The sequence below is a fragment of the Dunckerocampus dactyliophorus genome, chromosome 8 (genome assembly GCF_027744805.1).
Source record: "Dunckerocampus dactyliophorus isolate RoL2022-P2 chromosome 8, RoL_Ddac_1.1, whole genome shotgun sequence".
Classification (NCBI taxonomy): Eukaryota; Metazoa; Chordata; class Actinopteri; order Syngnathiformes; family Syngnathidae; genus Dunckerocampus; species Dunckerocampus dactyliophorus.
Genome location: NC_072826.1, coordinates 21,886,166 through 21,911,682, shown reverse-complemented (window position 1 = coordinate 21,911,682; position 25,517 = coordinate 21,886,166). Strand labels below are relative to the sequence as shown.

Genomic DNA, 25,517 nt, shown 5'->3' with positions numbered 1-25,517 from the left:
GAATTTCCACCAAGTAGGAGTCCTATTTGTAATTATATATTTTTGTAGTTGGAGCATAGAAAACGGTAGGTGTTGATGATCATCTCTTAGGAATGGAACATTTTCCCTCTGCTTTGAAGAAGAAACATTGAAGGCTTGTTGAGAGCAGAAACAAGACGCACAATCACAAGGCCTTCTTGGCCAATACAAACATTGTTCTCATAGCTATCACGCACGCACGCACGCACGCACGCACGCACGCACGCACGCACGCACGCACGCACGCACGCACGCGCAGTCTTGAATTCTAAACTCTCCTTGAGACTCCTAGACTCAGATTTTACAGCTGTTAGAATAAAATAATCTGGGATGGGGGGACTTTTGCCCTGTAAAAGGTGGTGTCTGTAAAAGATGGTCCCAACACTTCATCATTCAAACCTGCAATATAAGCCTGTTGTTCCGGCCATCAAGTTTGGTGATTACATGTATGTGTCTCACCCAACATGACAGTAAAATTACTGACACCTAGTGACCACTGTAGAATGCTACAGCATCTTTGAATGAGTCTTCTGAAAGCCTTATATTACATTTTTCCTCATTTAGCCATTTTTATGCTTGAAAATGCTAATACTACAGTAACATTTGCTAAAATCTGCACATTTTTGACTAATAGGCCATAATTAACCACGGAAAATGCATGAATTATAAATATATTTTTGAAAAACTGTGATAGAGTGAAGCTAAAAATTCAAAGCACAAAATGGTGATTCCATTCTTATTTGAAGTTGTTCTAATTACTTATTCAAAACAGCGGGTATCCATCGTGTTGGTTCTATACATAGCGTAGTATAATACTAAGAATTGTCCAATACATTTCATGTACAGTACTTCCCTCCTTTCAGTAAAAATCTAATATTGTACGTAGCCTAATAGAATTGGACTCTTGCATGTTTTCCATTATATGACTTATCTGCATGGTTGTTCATCATGCAACAATCAGCACTTTCACAAAAAGACTTTTACAGCCTCAGTATACCCAAAGAGGGCATGAGAGGACGGATTCAGCATTTCCAGCTTATCTAATCTGGATGTGGCCTGCAGAGTTCTTCTGCTGCTGCGATGTTGGACCATGTCAGTCTGGGGAAGAGTGTTTTCTGTTTGCAGATTTTTATGTTTCAATTAAAAAAATCATTAAAGCTGTTCACACAAACGCAAAGCAGTTTTATGTTTTGCATTTTGTTCCGTTACTGTACCCAAAATGAACCAAACTGCAACCTTAAAACCAAGGTACGTACGTACGTACATACAGAACTGTGATTATACCGCTACAAACCTTCCGCTTAATTTGCACAAGCACTCCCTTCTCTGGCTACATACAAAACGTAATGTACCATTGATGTTTGTCCCCCATTACAGAGATGATTATCATGGGCAAAATATTGTCATAATATCGTATCACAAGTTGTTCTGCCATTTCCACCCATACCCTGGACTGGTCACCAGCTGCGTCAAAGCCAGCTTTATGAACCACTACACTAACAATGGCCTGTAAGATGTTTAAAGAAAAATAAAAGGACATGGACAGTGAGAGTTTTCAGTGTCATAACTCAACATCCCTCCTGCTCGGGAAGAAAAAGGCAGCTGGCATGCTAATGTTGGAGAATCTCTGCTCTCTGCCCTGGCTTCCTGTCACCTGTGGCAGTGAAGGTAGAAAACCAGGGTACAGCCACAACCTCACAGCTCCGTCAGGATTCTGGAGGAAGTTGAGCTCACATCACATGGGCCATTAAGTCTTGACTAGGCCGGTCACGATAATCAATAAATCAACTAATCGCACGATAAATAAAAATGAAGCTGATAATTTCGCTGGCCTGGATATATTGACATGTGCATGTGTTTGTTTTCCTCCTCTCTCTCTCTCTCTACAGTGTTTCCCCTAGGATTTTCTGAAGCTGTGGTGGTGGGCCGCATGGGATTGCCGCCGCTCTGTTGTGCCGCTAATGCATCTGCAATTTTTTTTTTTAATGACAAATGGCAATTTTTTAGGACTTATTTACTAACTTATTTAACGTTTTTCAACAACCAGCGGAACATGTATCAATTGAGAGTCCAGGGATATGATAGCACAGGTGTATCCAACTTGCAGCAATATCAAAACTACATTGACAAAAGGAAACGAATGACAACGTCAGCGTCAGCGATCACACACGCTTGCTTCGCCTGTGACAAGCTGTCGTCAAGTCTCACGATAATAAGGCACAAAGTGAATTTCAACACAAGATGGCAGTCGCGTACTTTATCTGGTCAGACACCTGCAAGTGCCGACACAGCAGACAGGCTACTCCAGTGTATGTTTATCAAAATGCAGCGCAGTGAAACATTTTTATGATATTTTAAATTGTTTCAAACGAGTTATGGTCAATATGTGCGTAAAAGCTATATATGTATCTATATATTATTATTATGACAAAAAGTACATTTGGAAAACAGGAAGTGAATAAATGTATTGTAATTGATGTGAAACAAAGTGGGGGTAGGATTAAATAAGCTTTGCATCTTCCAGTTGCTTTTTGGACATGTGGAACTGTGAATCATACTATGCAATGTATTCCAAAATAACTTGTATGCATGTAAAATTAAATTAAACCATTACCATTTCAGCCCGTTTGCTCACTGTCATTTTGCGACATGAAAAAGTTTGTGACAAAGACAATTAAATAAATAATACAAAACGATGGAACTTGCGTTTACGTTCCAGTGGTTCCCAAAGAATAACACCTCCTTGTGCACCGAACGCATTTTGCATATTCCACACACAATGTTGCTAAATGTCAATCAAGGAAGGGTATATGCATTGACACACAAAGTGAACTCCAGAGTATTTCCGGGTTTTTGCTGGGGGGTTTTTTGTGTCAATATCCAGACAACAACGAAAGTGACACTGATTCAAAATCAGAAGTATTGTGATTGTGATTTTTATTTAAGTGCAATTTCTGCTAAAAGAGACTTAGAGTCCATTTTATTTCATTGTGGTCTTTCTGTCTTTTTTTGTTGGTTTCAATTATTATGTTGTTTCATTTATTTTATTTAAAGGCTCTTGACATTCCACTTACAATGTTAAATACTCTTGAGAAATTAAAGTGGCTTTTTATAAGATGCACATTATTATGCCATATATTATCATTATATTAATGACAAAATTGTCTCAATAATATTGACAATAATACAGTTTATCGGCATTAATTTGTGGGCCAATTATCATCCAGCAAAATTTGTTATCGTGACAGGCCTAGTCTTGACGGAAACCGTCCTTTGCTGTCTGTGCAGGGAAGGTCACAGCAATGGCACAGAAACCTGCTTGCCCCTCCCACACTATTATTTACACAGCTAGGCATCCTGGTCCAAGTTGCACCCATGTGACATTTTTATTTGTATTTTTTTAATCGTGATCAAATTTGCTTCCAAAGAGGACGGAGCTGCTTTTATACAAACACACGTCAGTCCCTCTGTGCTCTGGCGCCTATTTTCCCTGCAGTCCTGATGGTTACAAGAGATTAATAAATAATTGCAGGATAAACTCATTCTAAGTGAGCACGAGTGCCAAGACACCAGCACCAAATGTATCACCCTTGGACTATTTTTAGGCGACAGATTACTCTTCCCGGTTCAAGGTGAACTTGAAAGAAAACTTGGAAAAAAAGGAGGAGGCAACATCGACACCAGCCAGGGACAATGTAACAGTAAAGCCACATTGGAAACAAGCAGATTGGTTCAGTTTAGTGCAGGAGCGCATCAATTCTTGGGGTTTCCAGGGTCAAATGAGGAAACCTGTATGGCACAACTTGGTGTACCAATTGCAGATACTGCTGGCTCACAGCTTCCACTGGTTCAACATGGGGGAAGTCGGTTTTCAAACTCAAAACACAATTGCTGTACTGTGAAAACAATGAAAGAGAACAAGAGTATCAACTCCTTACAGTAAGGAGATACATTTTATCCAAGAGCAGGGGAGGTAAGCTAAAACAGTAGCATTTATGTTGTTTTCTATCATTTCTACCATATTCTGGTTTACCTCGGCCATACGGTATTTTCAACTCCACACAATTTTGTGGGTTCCCACTGTTCCAAAAGTGGGAAGTAGCAAATCTTTATTGTACCATACAACTCACACCACGTTAGTCAGAATGCAACACACTAAAGTGGGCCTTACATCCCGACGTACGTGCTCCTACGTGCAAAAAGCGGGGAAAATCGCAGGAGACACGCACGGATTTTCAAACCCGCAGACAGAAAATTGGAACGCAAATTACTTTCTTCGTGCACGCAGGAAAACCTTGCACATACTGTATGCAGGTCGCAAGGGTAAGGCAGAGGAGGACTGTGTGACCCTTGCGTGTGTCGCAAGTTTAAAAGAACATTGTGTACATTGCCCGGCCATGGTTGCGGCGCCTCCCGTGGAAGGCGACTCTTCCAGCTGTACACACTCTGGTTCTCCCGACCTCCGTGGACGCACACATAGAGTGATCTAAGCGCTTCACGCAGAACTGAAGTCTTGGGCCTCAGGCGTGACAAATGGCATCATGGCAAATGCAAGTGAGAAGCCTGAGCTAGAAGATCTTCCAATCTCACGGTCTCCTGTTTGGGAACACTTTGGCTTCCCTGTTAAAATTACGGATGGACAAAGGCAAGTGGATAAATGTGTGTCGACATAGTTCCACGGATATCGGGTATGCTGCAGGAAACACGTCTAACATGTTAGCAATCTTAAAGCGGTATCATCCGGCAGTGAATGTTACCTCTACAAGAATGAAAACCAGCTTAGTGCAAACACAGATAACTTCAGCATACTGTATAAACAACCTCTAGCAAGCAACTCTGACTGGGCCAAAGCAATAACACATGGTATTGGAGTTTTTACCTTTTCCACTTATTTTACCAGCACAGAGTGTGTGCTATTTGGGTTAGTGAATAAAATGCAAAAATCCTTCCATTTATTGATGCAATACATCATTGGCCCATTTTGTCCAGTAACTGAGAAATGGATGTACAGTAGTTTAGCTAACTTTTCTAATAGGATGTCAGCCCCAGCACATATTGCTATGAAATCTTCAACAAACTGTAATACCTGCGCTTGTGATTAAGGAAGATGTAGTCACAGATGTCATTCCTATCTTGTGTAATGTAAGATATTTGCTGTGGCAGGATCTTCTTTTTTTATATTTAAATTTACTGTTGGTATCAATGTCAACAATGTCAGCCTGTGGGCTACTTTGTCCCAAAGATCTACCGCCCAATAGGAGCGCAGCCATGAAACAATTGACTTTTTTTTTCTACATAAACAGCCGCTACAAGTGAACGGATAACTTTTAGGCATCTTACCGCTGAGTTAGTTTATCCGTAATCGGAGTAATAAAGATGAAAGTTGCATTATCCGTGTGTGTCGCTGCTTGTTTTACACTTTTTTTATGCCGCCGCCGAGGCACGAGAGCGAATCAGGAGGAGGTTTAATGTCAGATGACTGACATCTGTCATATGACATCTATGAAGTGACAGTTATGATGCACGTGACACGAGACCCACACTACCTTCGCGAACGCCGTAATGGGCAGCCCTGATATGGCATATGTCCATTCATCCAATAAATAAATAAATAAATGAATAAAAAATAAACCATTTCCAAGGAGTGGCGGCTTTTACTGAATCGTGACACCCCACCACGATTCATTACATGTAGCGGAAACCCTGCCTTCTATATCAAAGTTGTGGCACATGCAACTTTTTTCTACACTAGTATTAAATAAAGAAAAATAATTAAATAAATAAATAAAGCACAGACTCCTCTAACACTCAAATATACGCAGTGTGCCTGAACGCCTCACCAGAGCAATCCACACTCTGCTTAATAGGCGGAAGGAAGGAGACAGATAGAAGTTTTTCATCATTCTATGTGTGTTCTATGAACAAATAAATCACCAATAAGTGACTAGCAGTGGTTAATGTCAAACATATGGTATCGGCTCAGCACGCATGGAACCTTGGCTGATAAGATACTAAAATTAGCACCTTGTAGTACCCATAACCCATAACCCACCCACTAACCCATAACACAAAACAAAGCATTTTTAACACTTAAAAGGTAATTTAAATATCCTCACTCGTTGGTCAACAACAAAAATGCCAGCTTCCCAAAATTAAAAAAACATTATATACTGTACATACCGTATTCATATTTTCTTTGCAAATGCACCAAAGTGCTGAACACAATGCACAGAGTGAAACCTCCTCCTTCCTGCCTGTTTGGAGGCAAGAGAGGAGAAAAAAAGACACGCGTGCACATGGCAACATATCGAGGCCGGCAAAAATCGTCAAATTCATTTTCATTTATTGTGCGATTACTTAATTTATTACTGTCCCAGGCCTAGTGCCCACGAGACATTTTTTTTCTGAATGAAAAACCTTGTCACGTTCTCGTGAGATCTTGTGACATTAGATCTTGTGACAGCCCTATGTAGGGCTTAATATAATAATAATGTTAAAAAAAAACATATTTACAAGGTCGTGAACAGGTTTTCTATGCTCTATGAAAATATTCCACTTATAAAGAAGGAATCCTACTTCACAGAAATTTGCTTATAACGGTCAGGTCTGGAACCGCCATTAACTGCCATAAATGAGGAATTACTATAGTGCATAAAGTACGGCAAAAATGTCATTTTCAATGGTTTCAGTAAGACTTTGTCATTAGGAACAAATGTATCAGCTTTTGTGTAGCTTTGTCATTTTATTGTATCACTTGGTAGAAATGTGACTACAGACGGTTTGCCTTTGTGTCGGGGGAAAAAAAAAAAAACATCTATTCATCCTCCCTCTGTATTATTTTTGCCCATTTCCCGAAGCATCTCTCGAGGCGGGTCAATTTTACAGATGACTGGCGCCTATCAGCGGTCATAGCAAACAATCAGCCAGTAAAACAACAAAAAAAGAAGAGATTAGAGAGGAGGAAAGAAAGCTATGTAAGGCAGTAGTAGAGAAGGAGCGACATCCGTCAGTCTGACACACTTTCCTTTGTGCTGTCACCAACTAATAGGAAGACAGTACAAATTGCCTTTGTGATTCAGTGGGGATGACACTGCGCACTGGAAAAAAGCTGGATGGGGTTGAAAAGGCGTGAAGTGATGGGAGAGCAACGACACTGGATGTGGGTCAGGAGGTTTGTCAGGGTGACAATCAGGACTTAAACGACGCCAACAAAGCCAATCTTCACTCGGCTGTGTCCTGCCATGGCATGCAGCTGCTACGCTACACTGGGCATACTTGAAATCCAGCTTTGGATCGTTTTACATGGCTGCCATTCAGACTTCCAGAGTTGATAGCTAGTTTGGTGAAACTGTACTTCATATTGTTAATGCTGCTTTTAATGATGGGATCACATGCTGGATGATGGTTGGGTCAGTCGAGTTAACAAAACCTTTCACGCTGCTTAACTTAAATTACATCACAAGCATAAAGTCGCCAGAAAAGCAGGCAGATGAGATTTCATCTTTCAAAAATGACTTACCTTACAGCGCGGTAATGGTACACCATAACCACTGTTCCCTATAAAAGGTCACAGTGCAGTTCATTTTGGTTACATTAAGGGGGAAAAAGAAAACATAAAACTGCTTAGCTTTTGTGTAAAAAGATGTAATGATTTTTCAACTTTTAAATGAAACAGCGAGCAGGTGATTCTTCAATAAATACAATTCGCAAATCCAAAATAAAAATATAGTGGAACCTCAGTTAGCGTCCGGCCTGGTTAGAGTGGTTTTCGGTTTATGTTAAAAATTTACGGCAAAATGTCTCCTCAATTCGCTTTTCTGGTTGGTGTGTACAATATGGCGTGTGTCTTGTTGTGTTATTAATACACTGCCTGAGTCCAACTGTGTTTTAAATGTATTTTTCACACGTATTTTTCAAGTTTGCAGTGGAGGCAGCACGGTGGTCTAGTGTCAGTCACAGTCACAGTCTGGAGATCGGGAAGATCTGGGTTCGAATGTCCGTTGGGCATTTCTGTGTGGAGTTTGCATGTTCTCCACGTGTGTGCGTGGGTTTTCTCCAGGTACTCCCACATTCCAAAAACATGCATGTTAGGTTAATTGGCGATTCTGAATTGTCCATAGGTATGAATGTGAATGGTTGTTTGTCCAGCATACCCCCACAACCCTAATGAGGAGAAGCGGCATGGAAAATGGATGGATGGAAGTTTGCAATGGTGGCACAGAAGCAGGAAAGGTTAATACCACCAACCTCATCCCGCATTTAAAGACACACACATTTAATCACACAGGAAACTCCCACGGGACGACAATAAGTCATTAGTTATTATAGGACAACCTTGAGAATGGTCCAAAATATTGCATCCTTACAATTGTCAGGGACATGAACACTTTTCAAAATGTTAAAAACAATCAAAATGTCCAAGTATGATACAGTAGTACCTCACATAACGTAAACCTCCTTTTACGTAAATTCCACTGAACGTGGAGAATTTATGTAAAGTTTTTGCTTCGTATTACAGAAGAAATTCGCGTCAAGTGGGGGAAGTTTTTTTTTTCCCCCCAATCAACCTTATTAATGCCTCAAGTCGGTGCAAGTTCAGACGAACACTTGGTGACGCCTTCTGACGCTTCACGCTCTCATTGGCTGATTTACAGGGCACCGCCTCCGCTCTCATCTCATTGGCTGATTATCGGGGCACCGCCTACGCTCTCATCTCATTGGCTGATTATCGGGGCACCGCCTACGCTCTCATCTCATTGGCTGACTTATACCGCACGTAGGTGAGTTTGTGTGAGAGACAGGCTTCTCCCTTCAACCTCCTTCCTCTTCGTAGTCGCCCTTAAACTAACTTAAACAATTAAGTTAAGTTACAAATTAAAATTTTGCACACAGCATTATCGTGTAGTGCGTGTACGTTTGTCTGTGAGACCAGCTGACTCTTAGACTCGCGTTTCGACTCAGGCTAGTCCTCCTCCTCCTCCTTCTGGCTCCACTTGCGTGCTCCTGATCAAGACATCTCATGAACAGTAAGATGGTTTTTGTTTTTCAGTTTTATTCTTTTACATGAATCTTATTTATTACCTTATGTTATATTGGAATGTTACTGTACTATGTTTATGCTAACGTTTTATTATATTTTCCCACCATATTTGGTGGACTTAGAATATTTTGAAGGGCCAAAGATGTGAGTTTGGGAAGATCTTGGAACGGATTAGGCTATTTACATGTATTTTACGCTTCGTATAACATAAAAACCCTATAACATAAAGGATTATTTACATTGTAGGGGCGTCTACTGTATGTTTTATAGACATCTTTAACACAACTTCTTTTACACCAAGTTGTCTGATTTACAGCCACAATGTACCAATTCAGCAAATTCACTTCAACTTTATATTAAATTATATTCACAGTCTATAAAAATAAAAGCTCTAACAGCTATTTTTATGTTCTAATATTTTCAGTATGTATGGGGTCAAATCATGTCAATCAAACATGAAACCGTCAGAAGGGGAACTAACATGCACATGGTTGTGTGAGGACACCACATGACTTTACCAAAAGAAAAGACGTCTCATGTCCTTTCTGGACGTTCCCTGCGATGCACGCTTAAGCAATTAGCAGCAACAGGAAGCAGGAGGAGGAAAAGTGAGGACTCTCAGACTTATAAGGCTAATTTAAAAGGCACATGATGTATTCACTGACACAATGAGAAAAGTAGAAATACTGTGGCTCATGTAGTCTTGTAGTTTAGCATTACAACAATGAACTGATGCACTCACATGCGTTCATACATAATGGAACTAAGGCAACTGCCACTTCTCCTTCTGCAGTACGCAGTTCCGTCAAGAAACCACAGCAACCAAAGCTGGTTTCACTTCTGACCCACAAACCCAAGATGTTTAATCATAAATAAAACACTGAATAAGAAAAAAAAATAATTGAGGAGAGCAATGTCGGTAATCAGGGGGGAAAAGAGGAAGAGAATAAAGTCACAATATCACAAAAACATGTAATGTTACTTAAGAAAATAAATTAAAATCATAATGTACAAGTAAGTTGTAATTCACCAGAAAGAGTTACATATAATATTACAAGAAAAAGGGTGTAATTTTCCATAAAAAATATCTGGGAATTCACATTCAAGTACTTTTAAAAGTAAAAAGTAATTTCACAAGAATAAATGCGCAACAGTCTAAGGATGTCCCCACATTTTTTGACTTGCAATCGGATCTGATCGTTTTTTATAGTCTTGCCCATCCGATCCTGATCCCTTTTTTTTAATATAATAAGCTTTTGTTACAAACATGAATTTGTGGAGCTGAAGATGGTTATGAAAATAGCTCTTCAAAACATTAGAAATGATGCGACCAAAGTATTGCTGAATTTACTGTTTTGTTACACAGCATGACCAACAATATTGTTTGTCATTGTCATTATTGGGGTGGCCAAGGTGAGACCATTACTCTCATAGGGGTGGCAATAAGTTGATACCTGAATTGTTCAGATGGCCATTGGGGTGGCCAGAGAGTGACTGAGGGTGATCACGGCCCCATCGGCCACCACATAGCTCTGCCAGTGCGTTCGAGCTCACCGCAGAATGACATAGTAGTGAGGTGGAACTACCGCTGTAGCTACGGAGCCAAATGTCCAACGTGAAACTAACTTCACCACAGTACACAGCGGACATGTCTGTATGGTGGTGTTGCGTTTTTTTCCTTCTTGCAGATGGCGGGAGTCGAGTGGCAACCAGGTATGAGGCACATGACTGCACCTACCATGTTGGAGCGTGGCTCAGAATTAACAAAAGGGATACAGCAACCGGATCTGCCCGATCTCGTGGCGCAAGCCGATGTTATCCGCTCTTCCAAATACAGCGTATTGACAGCTGATCCCGATCCTGAAGATCGGATCGGGACATCCCTACGCAACACAGTAGATACCTACGAATGACCACCCGCGAATAGGAAACAAACGTGAGTAATTGAGACGGCCATGAAATTATTTTTGACACAAAAAAAAAGCATGGATTACGCTGCTGCATTGAAGCACCACCGTAAGGAGGACTAAGGAGGACGGCGTCGGCTCGCTCCTCACACTCCAAACCCTCTGCTAGCTCAAAGTTAACGTTCTCCTCCGATTCTGGATCAACATTTGCAATAATAGTGACTGTCACAGCTCTAGAAACCTCCCCTTCTCTCTTCAATTGCAATTATTCACTTGCGATGAAGGATGCTGACAAGCTAAAGCATAGAAGCACAATCCAAGTTTAAGCCCTAAATATGCCACTCACACACGCACACTTATTAAACACATGTAAAGTATAAAATGTATAGCTACTCACCACTAATGAATGATAATATAAGATGCCTGTCCGTCAGGCTAATGATACAAGCGTGCCTCCATCAGTTGTGGAACCGCCTTAATCTCCTTCTGAAGCTGCTAGCAGTGGTGCAAGACTTTGCTGCCCCGCAGGCCGCTGGGTCGTCCCAGCTTGCTGTCGGTAAAGGCGTTTCTTCAAGTGCGTCTACATAATCCACACTGCTTGCTTGTTGTCATTCCAACAATTTACCATCATATATTAACTTGTTTATTATTATTATTATTATTATTATTATTATTATTATTATTATTATTAAAGCATAAATTAACTTCTAAAAATTATTCTTATGGTTAGCACCCCCAGGATTCCGCTACATGTAATTGATCGTGGTGGCCCGCCACTACAAAATAAAAGCCGCAGCGCCTTAAAAAAAGATTTTTTTTTTTTACTTGAAAACAATCTTAAGTATATATTGTATGAATGGATACGCTGTATATGCTATATAGATACATATATAGATTATTATTTACGCAAATACTGACCAGTTTAGTTTGAAAACAATTTTAAAGCTCATAGAAATGTTTCACTGCTCTTTACACTGCGTTCCAACTTATTATGCAAATGATGTTTTTGTTTGATTTTCCAAAGTACATGATGCAAATGATGATCAGCATAATTTTCAAGTCATTAGCTGTCAAATTTTATTTTAAATGTTATTGAACAAAACTCCTCATGAAAACAGTATTTAAAAAAAAAACAAAAACTTAAAACGCACTGTTCCAAATTATTATGCACAACATAGTTTAAAGACGTTTTCTAGTTTGTAAAGAACTGAAAATAGTAATTTGTTGAATTTACAGCAATATAAGGTCATGTTTACTAAAATAAAAAGCTATTCCAATCCAATACATCTTAACAGGTCAAGTTACATGTTAAGATAGGACCCCTTGTTTGATAGCAGCTTCACAATTCTTGCATCCATAGAACTTGTGAGTTTATGGAGAGTTTCTGCTTGATTGTCTTTGCAGGATGTCAGAACAGCCTCCCAGAGTTGCTGTTTGGATGTGAACTGCCTTCCACCCTCATAGATCTTTTGCTTGAGGATGCTCATGCTTGAGGATGAGATTCTCAATAGGCTTGAGGTCAGGGGAGGAGGGGGGCCACACCATGAGTTTCTCCCCTTTTATGTCCATAGCAGCCAATGAAGCAGAGGTATTCCTTGCAGCATGAGATGGTGCATTGTCGTGCATGAAGATGATTTTGTTACGGAAAGCACGATTCTTCCTTTTGTACCATGGAAGAAAGTGGTCAGTCAGAAACTCAACATACTTTGCAGAAGTCATTTTCACACCTTCAGGGACCCTAAAGGGGCCGACCAGATCTTTCCCTATGATTCCAGCCCAAAACATGACTCCACCACCTCCTTGCTGACGTCGCAGCCTTGTTGGGACATGGTGGCCATGCACCAACCATCCACTACTCCATCCATCTGGACCATCCAGGGTTGCACGGCACTCATCAGTGAACAAGACTGTTTGAAAATTGGTCTTCATGTATTTCTGGGCCCACTGCAGCCGTTTCTGCTTGTGAGCATTGTTTAGGGGTGGTCGAATAAAAGGTTTATGCAGAACTGCAACCCTCTGGAGGATCCGACACCTTGATGTTCGTGGGACTTCAGCGACACCAGCAGCTTCAAATACCTGTTTGCTGCTATGTAATGGCATTTTAGCAGCTGCTCTCTTAATCCGGCGTGTTTGTCTAGCAGAAACCTTCCTTATTTTGCCTTTATCTGCATGAACCCGTGTGTGCTCTGAATCAGCCACAAATCTCTTAATGGTACGATGATCACGCTTAAGTTTTCGTGAAATATCTAAGGTTTTCATACCTTGTCCAAGGCATTCAACTATTTCACGCTTTTCAGCAGCAGAGAGGTCCTTTTTCTTTCCCATATTGCTTGAAAATGGTGGTCTGCTTAATAATGTGAAACATTCTTCTTAAGTAGTTTTTCCTTTAATTGGGCTCACCTGGCCAACTACTTATCACAGAAGTATGTGATTGATTTCAGTGATCCACAGAGCCCTGAGACACAATACCATCCATGAGTTTAACGGAAAAACACAGGATTTAATCTTTATGATACTTAAATACAATTTGCATAATAATTTGGAACACAGTGTATTTTGATAAGCATGCACCGGAATCGCCTGTCTGCCGCGTTGACCCCTACGGGTGTCTGACCAGATCAAGTACACGTCTTGTGTTCATGTTCACTTTGTGCTTTATTATCGTGAGAATAGACGGCCGCTCGTCACAGGCGAAGTGTGTGATCACTGACGTTTCAATCCCATTCGACTTTGTGGCATCTTTGTTTAAACCAGGGGTGTCAAACTCGTTCCATGGAGGGCCGAGACACTGCAGGTTTTCTTTCCAGCCCGTCACTAAAGCAGGTGATTTTAATGATCAACACCTTCAGTTTGAGGGATGGAGCTCATCAATTAAATCACCTGCTGAAAAAACTGGTGGAGAAAACCTGCAGCGTCGCGGCCCTCCGGGGCACGAGTTTGACACATGTGATTTAAACATTTCGCCTCTCACTGCCTCTCCGAGCTAGCTCGCTGCCGCCGAGAGGCAAAGAGTCAAAAAGCTAGCAGCTATTACGGTCATGATATCTTACTTTTTTCAAGTATCACTTAACAATCTTGCTCTCTTGTTATCATAACAATACTTATGGCTTGTCTTCAAAACACTCGCTGCGTGTCTAAGTTGGTCAACAGAAAAATCGTAGCGTGTCTAGTTTTAGACAGTGATGCTATCACAGGGCTCACCAGCTGATGTTGAGTAGTTCACCAAAGAATATTTGCTTCACCTCTTAGTATTTTTAGAAGTGTTCTATTCAAAACATGACACCTGTATTTAATGACAAATGAGCACACTGAGTGGAGATGTGCTTTGTAAAAATAAATAAATTAATTAAAAAAAAATAAAAAAGCGAAAATTAAAAGTGCAAACAAATAGATCATCTATCTCTCTTTTCCTTTTGTCAATGTAGCTTTAATAGTGCTGCAAGTTGGATACACCTGTGCTATCACAACTCTGGACAATTTATACACCACACATTTCTATAACCAAAATATGTACATTTTATTTTGTCAATTGTGTTATTTTGAACTAAAAATATATATTATTGAACAACTCATTTCCCATGTATTCATATTACTCTAAAAACAGGCCTCAAGGTCAATTTAGATTTCTGTCAAACAGTACAAAATGTACTTTTGCACTAATAGTCACAGTACTATTGGACTAAATAGGTCTGGTAACAAAAGGCTCAACATTTTAGACTCACTTTAAGTGCTCTCAGCAACTTTGGCATTAAATTAACAGTTTTGCAATGTTTGCCGTACATGTTCTGCTGATTGTTGAAAAACATTAAATAAGTCAGTTAAATAAATAATTAAGTCATAAAAAATGTTATTTGTCATTAAAAAAAAATTGCAGACGCAGCAGCGCCACGACAGAGCGACGGCAGTCCCATGCAGCCCACCACCACAGCTTCAGAAAATGCTTGGGAGAAACCCTGCACCCCTCAAGTTCACGTCCTCATTGCAGTGCCCTTGTGTTGCTGTTTGCCTCATCGCTTACATAACTACCAATTCCCTTATCAGTTCAAATTTGCTGGGCTCGCCTGTAGTGTTTTGCAGGCTCATATTTTTGCACTTTGAACCTTTATTGAGGCTGATGGCCACACATAGGCCTGTCACAATAATCAATACATCGTTTAATCGCACCATAAATAAAACAAAACAACAAAAAAGTCAGACCTCTCAGTCGCTTGGCATTATTTCCTCTCCGTTCATATCACTCCGCGCTCTCGCCTGTCCGTTGTGTGTGTTACATGCACGGATGGAGACCGCTGCGATGGCAGACTCTCGCATCGCAGCGGTCTCCATCCGCACATGTCAACGCTGTGGAACACACACACAACAATGGACAGGGGAGAGCGAGTAGTGATACGAACTGAGAGGAAATAATTTTTTTGTTAGCAACAATTTTGTGATGCACATGCATTACTCTTTACCTAAGTGATCCCAGAAACTAACCAGAACAACGTTCTTCCTCACCGAATCCGACCAGAACTCTGCTCACGGAACAAAGTGGGGGTTGTCACAGTTGTTAAACTACACTGCTGATGGGGATGTCATACTAATGCATGTCAAAAAATCCGAACCATCCCTTTAATACGACGTCTGAGAAGGTAAAGCAGAGCAATTTGTGAGGTTTGATTTTTGCGAGGAGGCATTTATGTCATGCAAATGTATTACTCTCTCAAACACATTGTTTTGAAAAGCCAAACTCTTGACTTAAGTAGCCCCAGCAACTAACTGGAACTACGTTTCCGACCAGAACTGGGCTTATGGGACCAGGTGCGGGGTAAGTCACTGTTAATGGGTTACACTGCTGATGGGGATGTCGTACAACTTCATGTCAAAAAATCCGAACTCTCCCTTCAAGCCTTCCTGTTAATAGAGGCTTGATATTCCATTTTATTTATTGTTTTTATAGTTGTGTGTGTGTGTGTGTGTGTGTGTTTTTTTTTTTTTGCTTAACAGAGACAGGGTTTATTTTTTATTGTTTTTGATTATAATTGTGATTTTTATTTAAGTGCAATTTTTGTTAAATGAGACAGAGTCCATTTTATTTTCATTGGGGTTTTTTGTGTGTTTTTTGTTTGTTTAATTTATTGTCATTTGTTTGTTTAATTGTTTTTATTTAAAAGCTCATGACATTCCAATTAGGGCCGCACGGTGGTGTAGTGGTTAGCATGTTGGCCACGCACTCACAGTCTGGAGATCGGGAAGACCTCGGTTCGATTCTCCCTCGGGCATTTCTATGTGGAGTTTGCATGTTCTCCCCGTGCGTGTGTGGGTTTTCTCTGGGTACTCCGGTTTCCTCCCACATCCAAAAACATGCATGTTAGGTTAATTGGTGACTCTAAATTGTCCACAGGTATGAATGTGAGTGTGAATGGTTGTTTGTTTATATGTGCCCTGCGATTGGCTAGCGACCAGTCCAGGGTGTACCCCGCCTGTCGCCCGAAGTCATCTGGAATAGGCTCCAGCATACCCACGCGACCCTAATGAGGAGAAGCGGTATAGAAAATGGATGGATGGACATTCCAATTACAATATTAAATACTCTTGAGAAATTAAAGTGTATTGCTTTTGATACGATGTACCCGCACTATAATGCCGTATATTATCATGACAATAATGAAAAAATGGTCTCAAAATGTTGATAATATCATTTATCAACAATTATCGTCCAGCTAAATGTGTTATCGTGACAGGCCCAGCCAGGGTGAATCACAGTGTGTGACCCTGATGGAAACAAGAGTAGAAAGTTGCATTTTGTTATCCTAGAAGGCACTTTACCTCTTAAAAGAGTCTGGGGACAGTTTATTTTCAAGCTATTTTGCCTGTGCTGAATTACTCACATTTGCGATTCAGCATTCACAGCGCTGCAAATTTGCAGATTTTTGTCCATTTTTAAAATAGTTTTTCTCCAAAAATACAACGTTTTTTCCCCGCACAAAACATTCATCTCAATTAGCAGAAGTGGGTAACAATCTATACATACATAATAATACAGATACAATGGGCTGCATACATCTACCACTGGTTGAAAAAAAAAAAATAATAATAAATAAAAATGTTTACATGTCTTTATGCTTCACTGATACTGTTTTTTTCAACAAGCGTTGAGATTTCGTACTTTGTTCGGCGGCCCTTGAACGTATCATAGTTTTGTGCTCTGAGACGCAACAGTTTGTTTGGCTACAGAAGCTGTCCGGCCCCAAAACTTGCAGTTAGGTGAACAAGAATGAATATATGATGGGAAGTCGGTGAAATTGCAACAGGCAAGCAGTGTGGATTATGTAGACGCGACACCTTCTCTAGTCTGCTAGCGATGGCCTGATAGCCAGGCTAAAGGCTACACGCTGACTGTTTCCATCTGTTCATCAATCTATCAAATCAGTCATTTATAAAAGGCAAGTACCTATACATTTTATACTTTAAATGCATTTAATAAAAAAATAAAAATAAATTGTACTATTACAAAAGTTAGTAAATATATAAAGATACAGGCATGTAAAAGGTTAAAATCACTAAAATAAAGTTTTATATCAGGAAAAAATATTTTTAAACACACTGACGGGTTTAAAGAACAAAAAAATATATTTTGACAGCAGTTTTGGGAAAGCTGACATTTTGTGTTGATCGGGTCAAACGTGTGTCTATTTTAATGACCTCGTAAGGGTTAAACGGACTCCTTTGAGTTGAGTTGTCATTTTATTTTAAAGAGAAATCTTCGAGTGGTGACTAACGACAGCGCAGAGGTAGTCATGATGAAACTGAGCAGTGGCTGTTGCATCATTACGTGGCTGCCGCTTGCAAACGGACAGACAGACAGATTATAAGCTTGCTTGTTTACTAGTTACTCCAAATACGCCAAATCAACGCCAAAAAACGGACTGCTCTATTAAATAATTCAGTTAATGTGGCACACCTTGCAAAAAAAACAGGTGTCTTAAGAATTACACGTTATCGGACATGACTAGAACACCACTGTTGAAGCTAGCAAGCGCAAGCAATAGTCCAAAAAAACATAACGCAAATGGCATTAAAAAAATGTCTTTTAGTGAAGCACTTACCCGGGCTAGTTGTCTCACAGCGAAGGACAGCATGGTTTGTGTATGAAGGCCAGTGGAAGAAGCAGCTCAGCCGGGAGCAGAGAATGGCACACACCGCTATCACGCTCTTCCAGTCCAAAGGCTGAACGAGTTGTTGGCAACTCATGGTGACGTCACAAGCACCGAAACGACTACTGGGAAATGTAGTCTATATGCAGAAACAATTTACACAACTACAGTCAGATTACAGTCACTTTAAATTTGATTTATTTTGATGTCTCCCTCCCCAAAAAACCTATACAATCTTTAATAGCTGAGTTGACGTGTTTTTTTTTATGTATTTTTATATTTGTTATAAAAGTCATGCAAATCAGTCAGAAAATTATGCAGATATTTAATTTGAATAAATTGAGTCATATCCTATTACATTAACAGGTCATTCAAGTATAACTAGAATGCATTCATCATTTTATTAGAATAAATTAAACTTTTAACAGGAATAAATTTAGAATATTAGAAGAAATCAGTTGTATTTTTATAAAAAAAAAAAAAAAAGAAAGCAGGAGAGAAAAGTCATAATATTATGAGAATCAAGTCAAATTACTACATTTAAAAATTTGTAACAACATCACCATTAACATCATACGAACAAGCAACTATTTCCTTGCAAGAATTAAGTAATTTTTTCTCAAAAAAAAAATTAAAGGATTTAAAGTTCTAAATCACAATGAAAAAGCTGCAATTTTATGAGAATAAAGGCACTATATTAATATAATATTAATTACAACATTATGTTATAAAACGTGTTTAAAAATGATTAAAAGACGACATGGCAATGTCGTTTAATAAACACTGGCTTTAAAAATAATAATTATTAGAAACAAATATGTTGTACATATTTTTGGGACACTGACAGAAAGACTGAACATAAAATTAAATGTATGATTAAATATACAGTTAATTAAAAAAGCTTCTCAGTGCGGTACAGGATTTGTATGCGTACTAAATTGCTCCAAGCCCTGTAGGTATGTACTGTATACTGTGATGTCTAAGGAAGTCAAATTCAGTTGGTCACTCGTTTTCGTGTCAGTCTGCTTGTTCAAACTGGTTGAGGGCATTCCACTTATTGTCCTGGTCGTTCTATCTTATATCCTACACAGAAAAAGCTAAATCAGTAATAAAATAAAACTACAATAAAAGTAGAAAATATACCAAAATCTGTAAAAAGCATGTTGTTTAACTGATATTTTATCATTGTCTCCAATAATAATAATAATAATTAGTCACACAATTAATTTATTGTATAGAACAGGGATTATTACCTGGTCTCATCCTGGGACCCACATGATCGTTAAGTCGTGACCCACTTTTATAGAGGTAAAAGCATGCAAATGTATTTTTATGCAAAAATAGCCTTCGGAATACATGCATGTCATCTTTTTAAATGAAAATACACTCAATTTCACGTGCACAATGTATTTCAAGTGTGTAGTGTATATCAAAGAAGTAGGTCAAAATATATTTTCAAAATATTTGTATTCCAAAATAAAAAAAAAAAACAGAGACAATTAGATGAAATATTTTAACATACCGTCATTTCTGACTTGTCGTCTGCGACTCAGAATGGGTCCGCAACCCACATTTGGGTCCCGACCCACCAGTTGAAAAACACTGGTGTAGAGAATTTACTGAAAATAACAAAATAAGACAAAAGCATAAAATTCATGCTGTCATTAAAGGGGATTTTTTTATTGTCTCCAGTAAACACAATAACAAAAATGATGGGAACACAAATAACATAATAATAATTATAGAAATAAACAATATAATGAAAACTATTTAAATGAGACAAAAACATAAAATTCAATACTAATACATAATAATAATTTAAATAAATGACAAATCAAACAATAATTTCAATCATTAAAACATAATAAACAGTATGAATAAATAGTATGAATAATGTCATGAAATCTGGGTTGAAAAGCAAAGAAAAAAAGCCTGTCATATTACTCAGTGTCAAATATTAATTTCCATTTAAATGTCTGCATATACAGTATGTAACCGGAATGTTCTCAAATAAAACATGTCTTTAATAAGCACTCCCGATGTGCCATCATCTTTGGAATGCTGCAGGCTTCATGGTGAAATTCCAAAGCAAAACAAAGTTGCCTTCAATATGTGGTAGAAAATTAAAAGGACATATCTTCACAAAGCTTGGCCGCAAATCCCTAATCGGAATGAAACGTAACTTCATTCTGCGTATGCTGTCCTTGCCCAGATAACAAGGAAATTCTCGGCAAATCTTCCGCAGCTTGTAATTGTGCTTCTGGCTTTGAGAAAGAAAGAAGACATTCACTTTGCACTCCAAACGGCGCAAGGTTTAAAATATTTTAATGTGCTTTTTCATACAGCATATTGTATGCATATCCAGCATAGCATTTCTCATACATGGAAGTCTCTCTTCTATCCGGGGATTGAGATGTGGGGCACAGGGCATGATTAACAGTCAGTCTACAAAAACACTACAGAAGCCATGGCAGAAGTCATGGCAGCCTCCCTTATAGTCCCACTTGAAGTCGGAAGGTTGTTCTCAACTGAAAAAAGTACCGTATTGACCCGAATATAGGCGACTCCTATTTTTTAAGAGCGTGACAGGAAGAAAAGCTCTGACTCCCCTGGAGAGAAGTCCTTCTGGCTTTTATTTTTGGCTTTGAATGTATAAATCTAGAGATCCCAAACATAAGACAACCCTGTTTTTCAAGACCTGCTTTTGGAATATTATTTTTAAGAACAAAAATCAAAGGCAAAATTATTTAAATATCATTTTTCCTGTCTCATAATACGCTGCTTCATTGAACACTGTTATCTTAACATTAGCACCACAACGCATCCTCTGTTATTTGCTAAGTTCCTAACAACCTTTAAAACATATTTTTCCCCCCCAACACGTCCTGTGACTGCATCTTTCCAGGACATCGGTGTCTGTGTGTGACAGGAGGAAAAGCTCTGAGTTGCTTGGGTGAGAAGAAGTTGTCTGGTGCCACTTGTTGGTATGCATGTGTTAATCTCGTCACCCTGAAATATAGACGACCCTGAATCGAACAATCCTTTTTCAACACTCGTTTTGAAATTAAATCAATTTTGTCAATAACAGGATATTATAATAGGATATGATATTTCTTTTTTGTCATATATTCTTCTGTTGCTAGATAGTTGTTTGATTATTCCTCTTCACTGATCATCAGTGTTGGGTAAATTACTTTACAAAGTAATTAGTTATAGTTACTTTCCCCAAAAAGTAATTGAATTAGTGGCTGAATTACACGTTCATAAATGTAATTAGTTAGCACAGAAAGTCATTATTGCGTTACTTTTTTTGAAAACACTAATTATACTGTATCAAATATTTGGGATTTTGCTGTGTGTTGGCATTATGAGATGAGAAACATGTACACTTCACATGTACTGTATGTTACTGCCTTTTACATCAATGACGTTGAAGCAGTGCGTGTACTTTCATCATGAAAACAACACCTTTAAACACAAAATATCGTTCCGCCTCACCATTGTGGCATCGAGATCTCGTGTGGCTTAGAGATCTGGCGTTTGTGAACGAGTCAGGTCTTTTGAGTGGCTCTTTAAAGCGCTGTTACTTTCGCTGTGAAAAATTACATATTTATTGTGTTTCCTGTGTCTATGTGTGCTCAAATTTTGACATATTTATCCTTTTTACACTTTTCGTTACTAAAAGAAGAGAGGAAGGAGGAAGTGATCTGTTTGACATTAGCTAGCTACTGTAGAGTGGCTGAGTGCTAGCACGGTTAGCAGTGTGGCGAGTGGCAGTGACTGGTGTGAGCTGTGGCTGACAGCAGCTCCTGTGTGAATGTTCACTGCACCATTACAGTGGTATTCTACTACACTGGCAAGGTGTCAGGAATGTCACACTGATTAGACAATAGCCACCAACTAGGCTGTCAATGCAAACGAGTGTAAAGTGTAAATTTTCTATTATTATGTCAACTACAGTATATTGGGTAATATTAGTGTAAAAGTGAGAATAGGGGTGTTCTTTCACGTCTAGAGGGCTCTAATAATGCTAAAAAACATATTTAGAAGGTCTTAAACAGGTTGTCGATCCTGTAACGATGAAAGTATTCTATTTATAAATAAGGAATTCTACTTCACGGAAATTCACTTATCATGGTCAGGTCTGGAACCAATTACCCGCGATAAACGAGGGACGAGTGTACATTGTTTTTGTATTGTTGCGGTGCATTTTTTGTTGCTTTTCTGTTGTTGTTATATATATATTTTATATTATGCCTACTTGTTGTGTGGCACGCTTTTGCCACCATAACACTTGCACGCATTTCACCTTGGCGAACACTCAAGCAGACGGAGCGAGCCTGTTGACATTTCCAAAAAATGCCCATTGTCACATCAAATTCTTTGATATTATGTTCTGCACATTTCCAGTACAGTTGTTTTGATACTGTGCCTCAGATAAAGGAAAACTTGGGACTGAATGTGTATTACTGGAGGGTGCCTCTACCATCAGCTTGTGCAACAACCTTTCCTTGACCCAGACCGGGGAAAACACAGTGACGCAGATGGAAATAAGAAGACGTTGGACTGTGGAAAAGCGTGCCAAAGTGGCAGTAGGTAAATCCTCAATTTTACTACTAATATATTTTACAAATCATATCATAATAATATGGGTTTTCATGCCAAATTTTAAGGCTTGCTAAACAGGGAGTGCTGCTCACTCATCTTGTCTGCTCATCTGCTCATCTGTCAGTGCCAATCACTGATCATCAAACAACATAACTGTTTTGACCCATTTTTGTGTGTATTATATCATACTCATCACAACGCAATATCAGTGAATGTTATTATTGTGTTATTGTTGTGATTATTTCTCTTTCTTGGCTTTGCTGTGTGTCCGTGGCTGTGTGTGTTTGTCAGAAAGCGTAATCGATGTGACGTCACAGACACGGCAGTTCAGGAAACTCGCCGGGGGGGCGTTTCACATCTTCATTTCACTCGTATTTTATAGTTCACTGCCGGATGACAGCAGTATGACAAGTTACCGCCGTGGAAGTAGAGGCTGTCGTAATTCTACACTTGATCAAACTTACTTAAAATTTGTCAGATCAAAACACGATCGCTGCAATGAAACTTCGAAACATGTGATATTCGCTTGTATTGCAGAAATGCGGTATTTTCTGTTTCGGCACTCTGAGCATCATGGGAGCTGTAGTTCTTTTAGTTATTTAGCCATTCATGTGTGAATAAAGTAGCGTCTTATAGTCTGAAAATTACGGTACTTTCATTTTTGACATTGTTTTTTTATTTGTTTCTTGGCATATATGAGCACTTGAAGTGAATGACGAAAACCGACTCCCAGTTGCATAGAAGAACAGCTCGTTCTTATACCTTATTTCTTATTTCTGCAAATCGGCTCTCATTGTTCACATAGAAGAGCCGTTCAAAAGACTCAACTCATTCGCAAACATCATATCTCTATCAGCTAGCCGGCCAGCAGATAACAGCTGTTAGTTATCTGTGCATAAATAACAAAGCACCACATTTCACTCCGGGAACTACGTTGTCACATTTGAAATAGTAATGAATTAGATTACCGGTTACTGGAAAACAGTAACAGTGTTACTACTCCCAACACTGCTGATCACCATTATGTTAACATTTGCATCATAAATATTGTGTGAGTAACAGGAAGAAAAGCTCTGACTCGCTTGGGGAGAAGCTGTTTGGTGCCAGTTTGCATGTTTAAATCTCTAGACCCCAAATACCCCCAAAATAAGAAACATTTTTCTGACTCTTTTTCTGACTCTTTGTCTAAGGAAAAATACCTTCTTGCATTTAGGTCAATATGGTAAGAATACTGAGAAACAAATATCTCAAAACAAGAAGAGCGCTAAGGGTGAGATCAATATTTACAGAAACAACTGCAAAAAACAGAAAGTACTGTAGAGGGAAGGGGAAAAGGACTCCACCTCATCCTAAGCATCCATAACTTTTGATTATACTTGATTTCAATCCACATTTCACAGCAGCTTAGAGGCAAGAAGCTGTCCCCTGCTCCATCAATATATAATCAATATGACTATCATTTCCATCCGTGCCGCTTCTGTCGCTTTTTATCCAAAGTAAGGGTGCTCACTTTGGAAGTTGTAGTCCGGGCACACCTTCTGAACAAGCTTGTAATCGATGCTAAAGAAGGATATGAAGATGCAGATGACCTTGAAGGGTTTAGCGCACAGCCAGGCCGCGTGCGACTGAGTGTGCTCTGTGAAGCACGTCTGAGACGGGTCGTACAGGCAGGGTTTGGGCTTCTTGGATCTGTTGGTTTTCTCATACTCCACTCGGCAGTTAAAGGTCTTCACCTCTTTGGGGTCGATAGTAGATTGCTGGGTGTCCTGGATCTGGACCTCCTGTTGACTGTGGGGGTGCAAGAAGGGCTGCTGCTGGAGGACCTCAAACTCCACCACTTTGGTTGGAGGAACAATACTGACTGACACATTCCCGAGACTGGATGAATTGTGGCGGAAGTACACGGTGAACGTCCCATTGATGTGATCCACGATCTTCCCAGTCACCAACAAGCTGAACTTAAGAGTCTTGACATTGAAGTAAAAATCCCCCCAGCCAAAGATCTTCTTGGTCTTCATGGCCGTCTTCAGAGAGGGCTTACGCTTTGAGCGGTAGCCCGTCTGGTCTACCAGCAGGGACTGATTCCGGGTCGTGTCGTAGGGGTTAAAGAAACTGTAGGTGGGCGGCTTGGATTTCATGGGTGTCTGGTCAAAGGAGGACGAGAAGATTCGGGTTTGGTACGGAGGTTTAGCCGCCACTCCTGGTGGTGCTCCACCTGTGCTTCCAGCCATGCCGTAAGGAAGAGTCTTCATTGCCGAACCCACCGGGCCCATGTCTGAGAAGTCCACTCTCTTGTCCAACCCTTGGACCTTGACATGGAAGAAACAATACAGAAGGAGTGTCAGACGCATACTTAATACATGACTTAGCTCACACTAATTTTCACTAAGGATGGGAAGGATGCATCAATTTAGTCATTTTCATGTAGACCTCAGCCAAAAAACAATCTTCATATGTGAAGATTGCAATATTGATCTGCTGAATCCGTATAAGCAAAAGATAATAGATGACTTCATAGATAGAATGTACAGTTTGAGTCTATATCCTAAAATCACCAGACCAAGCAGGATAACAGATCATTGTGCCATGCTAATTGATAATATATTCACTAATCATCTTGATAACAACACAGTAAGTGAGATTCAAGATTCAAGATTCAAGAGTTTTATTGTCATATGCACAGTAAAACAGGTAGTTCTGCTAATTGGTCTGCTAGTTAATGATATCAGTGACCATCTTCCAACTTACAACAAAGACTACAGTAAGAGGAAAATACTGGATAAAAAGGCATTTCAAAAACAGCGCACA

The 25,517-nt window shown here is 39.4% G+C and overlaps 2 protein-coding genes across 4 annotated transcripts in view; both read right to left on the bottom strand.

Annotated features, from left to right (window-relative positions):
• Positions 1–18,198, bottom strand: part of shmt2 (serine hydroxymethyltransferase 2 (mitochondrial)) — a 38,365-nt gene extending 20,167 nt beyond the window's left edge. For both annotated transcript variants that reach the window (XM_054784680.1, XM_054784681.1), the window contains exon 1: positions 18,054–18,198. In XM_054784680.1, the coding sequence (XP_054640655.1) occupies positions 18,054–18,086 (33 nt within the window). In that variant the 5' untranslated portion in view covers positions 18,087–18,198. The remainder of the gene's footprint in view (positions 1–18,053) is intronic.
• A 1,622-nt stretch (positions 18,199–19,820) lies between these two features.
• LOC129186661 (neurexophilin-4) overlaps positions 19,821–25,517 on the bottom strand; it is an 89,396-nt gene continuing 83,699 nt past the window's right edge. For both annotated transcript variants that reach the window (XM_054785132.1, XM_054785133.1), the window contains exon 2: positions 19,821–25,018. In XM_054785132.1, coding sequence (XP_054641107.1) covers positions 24,197–25,018 — 822 coding nt within the window. In that variant the 3' untranslated portion in view covers positions 19,821–24,196. The remainder of the gene's footprint in view (positions 25,019–25,517) is intronic.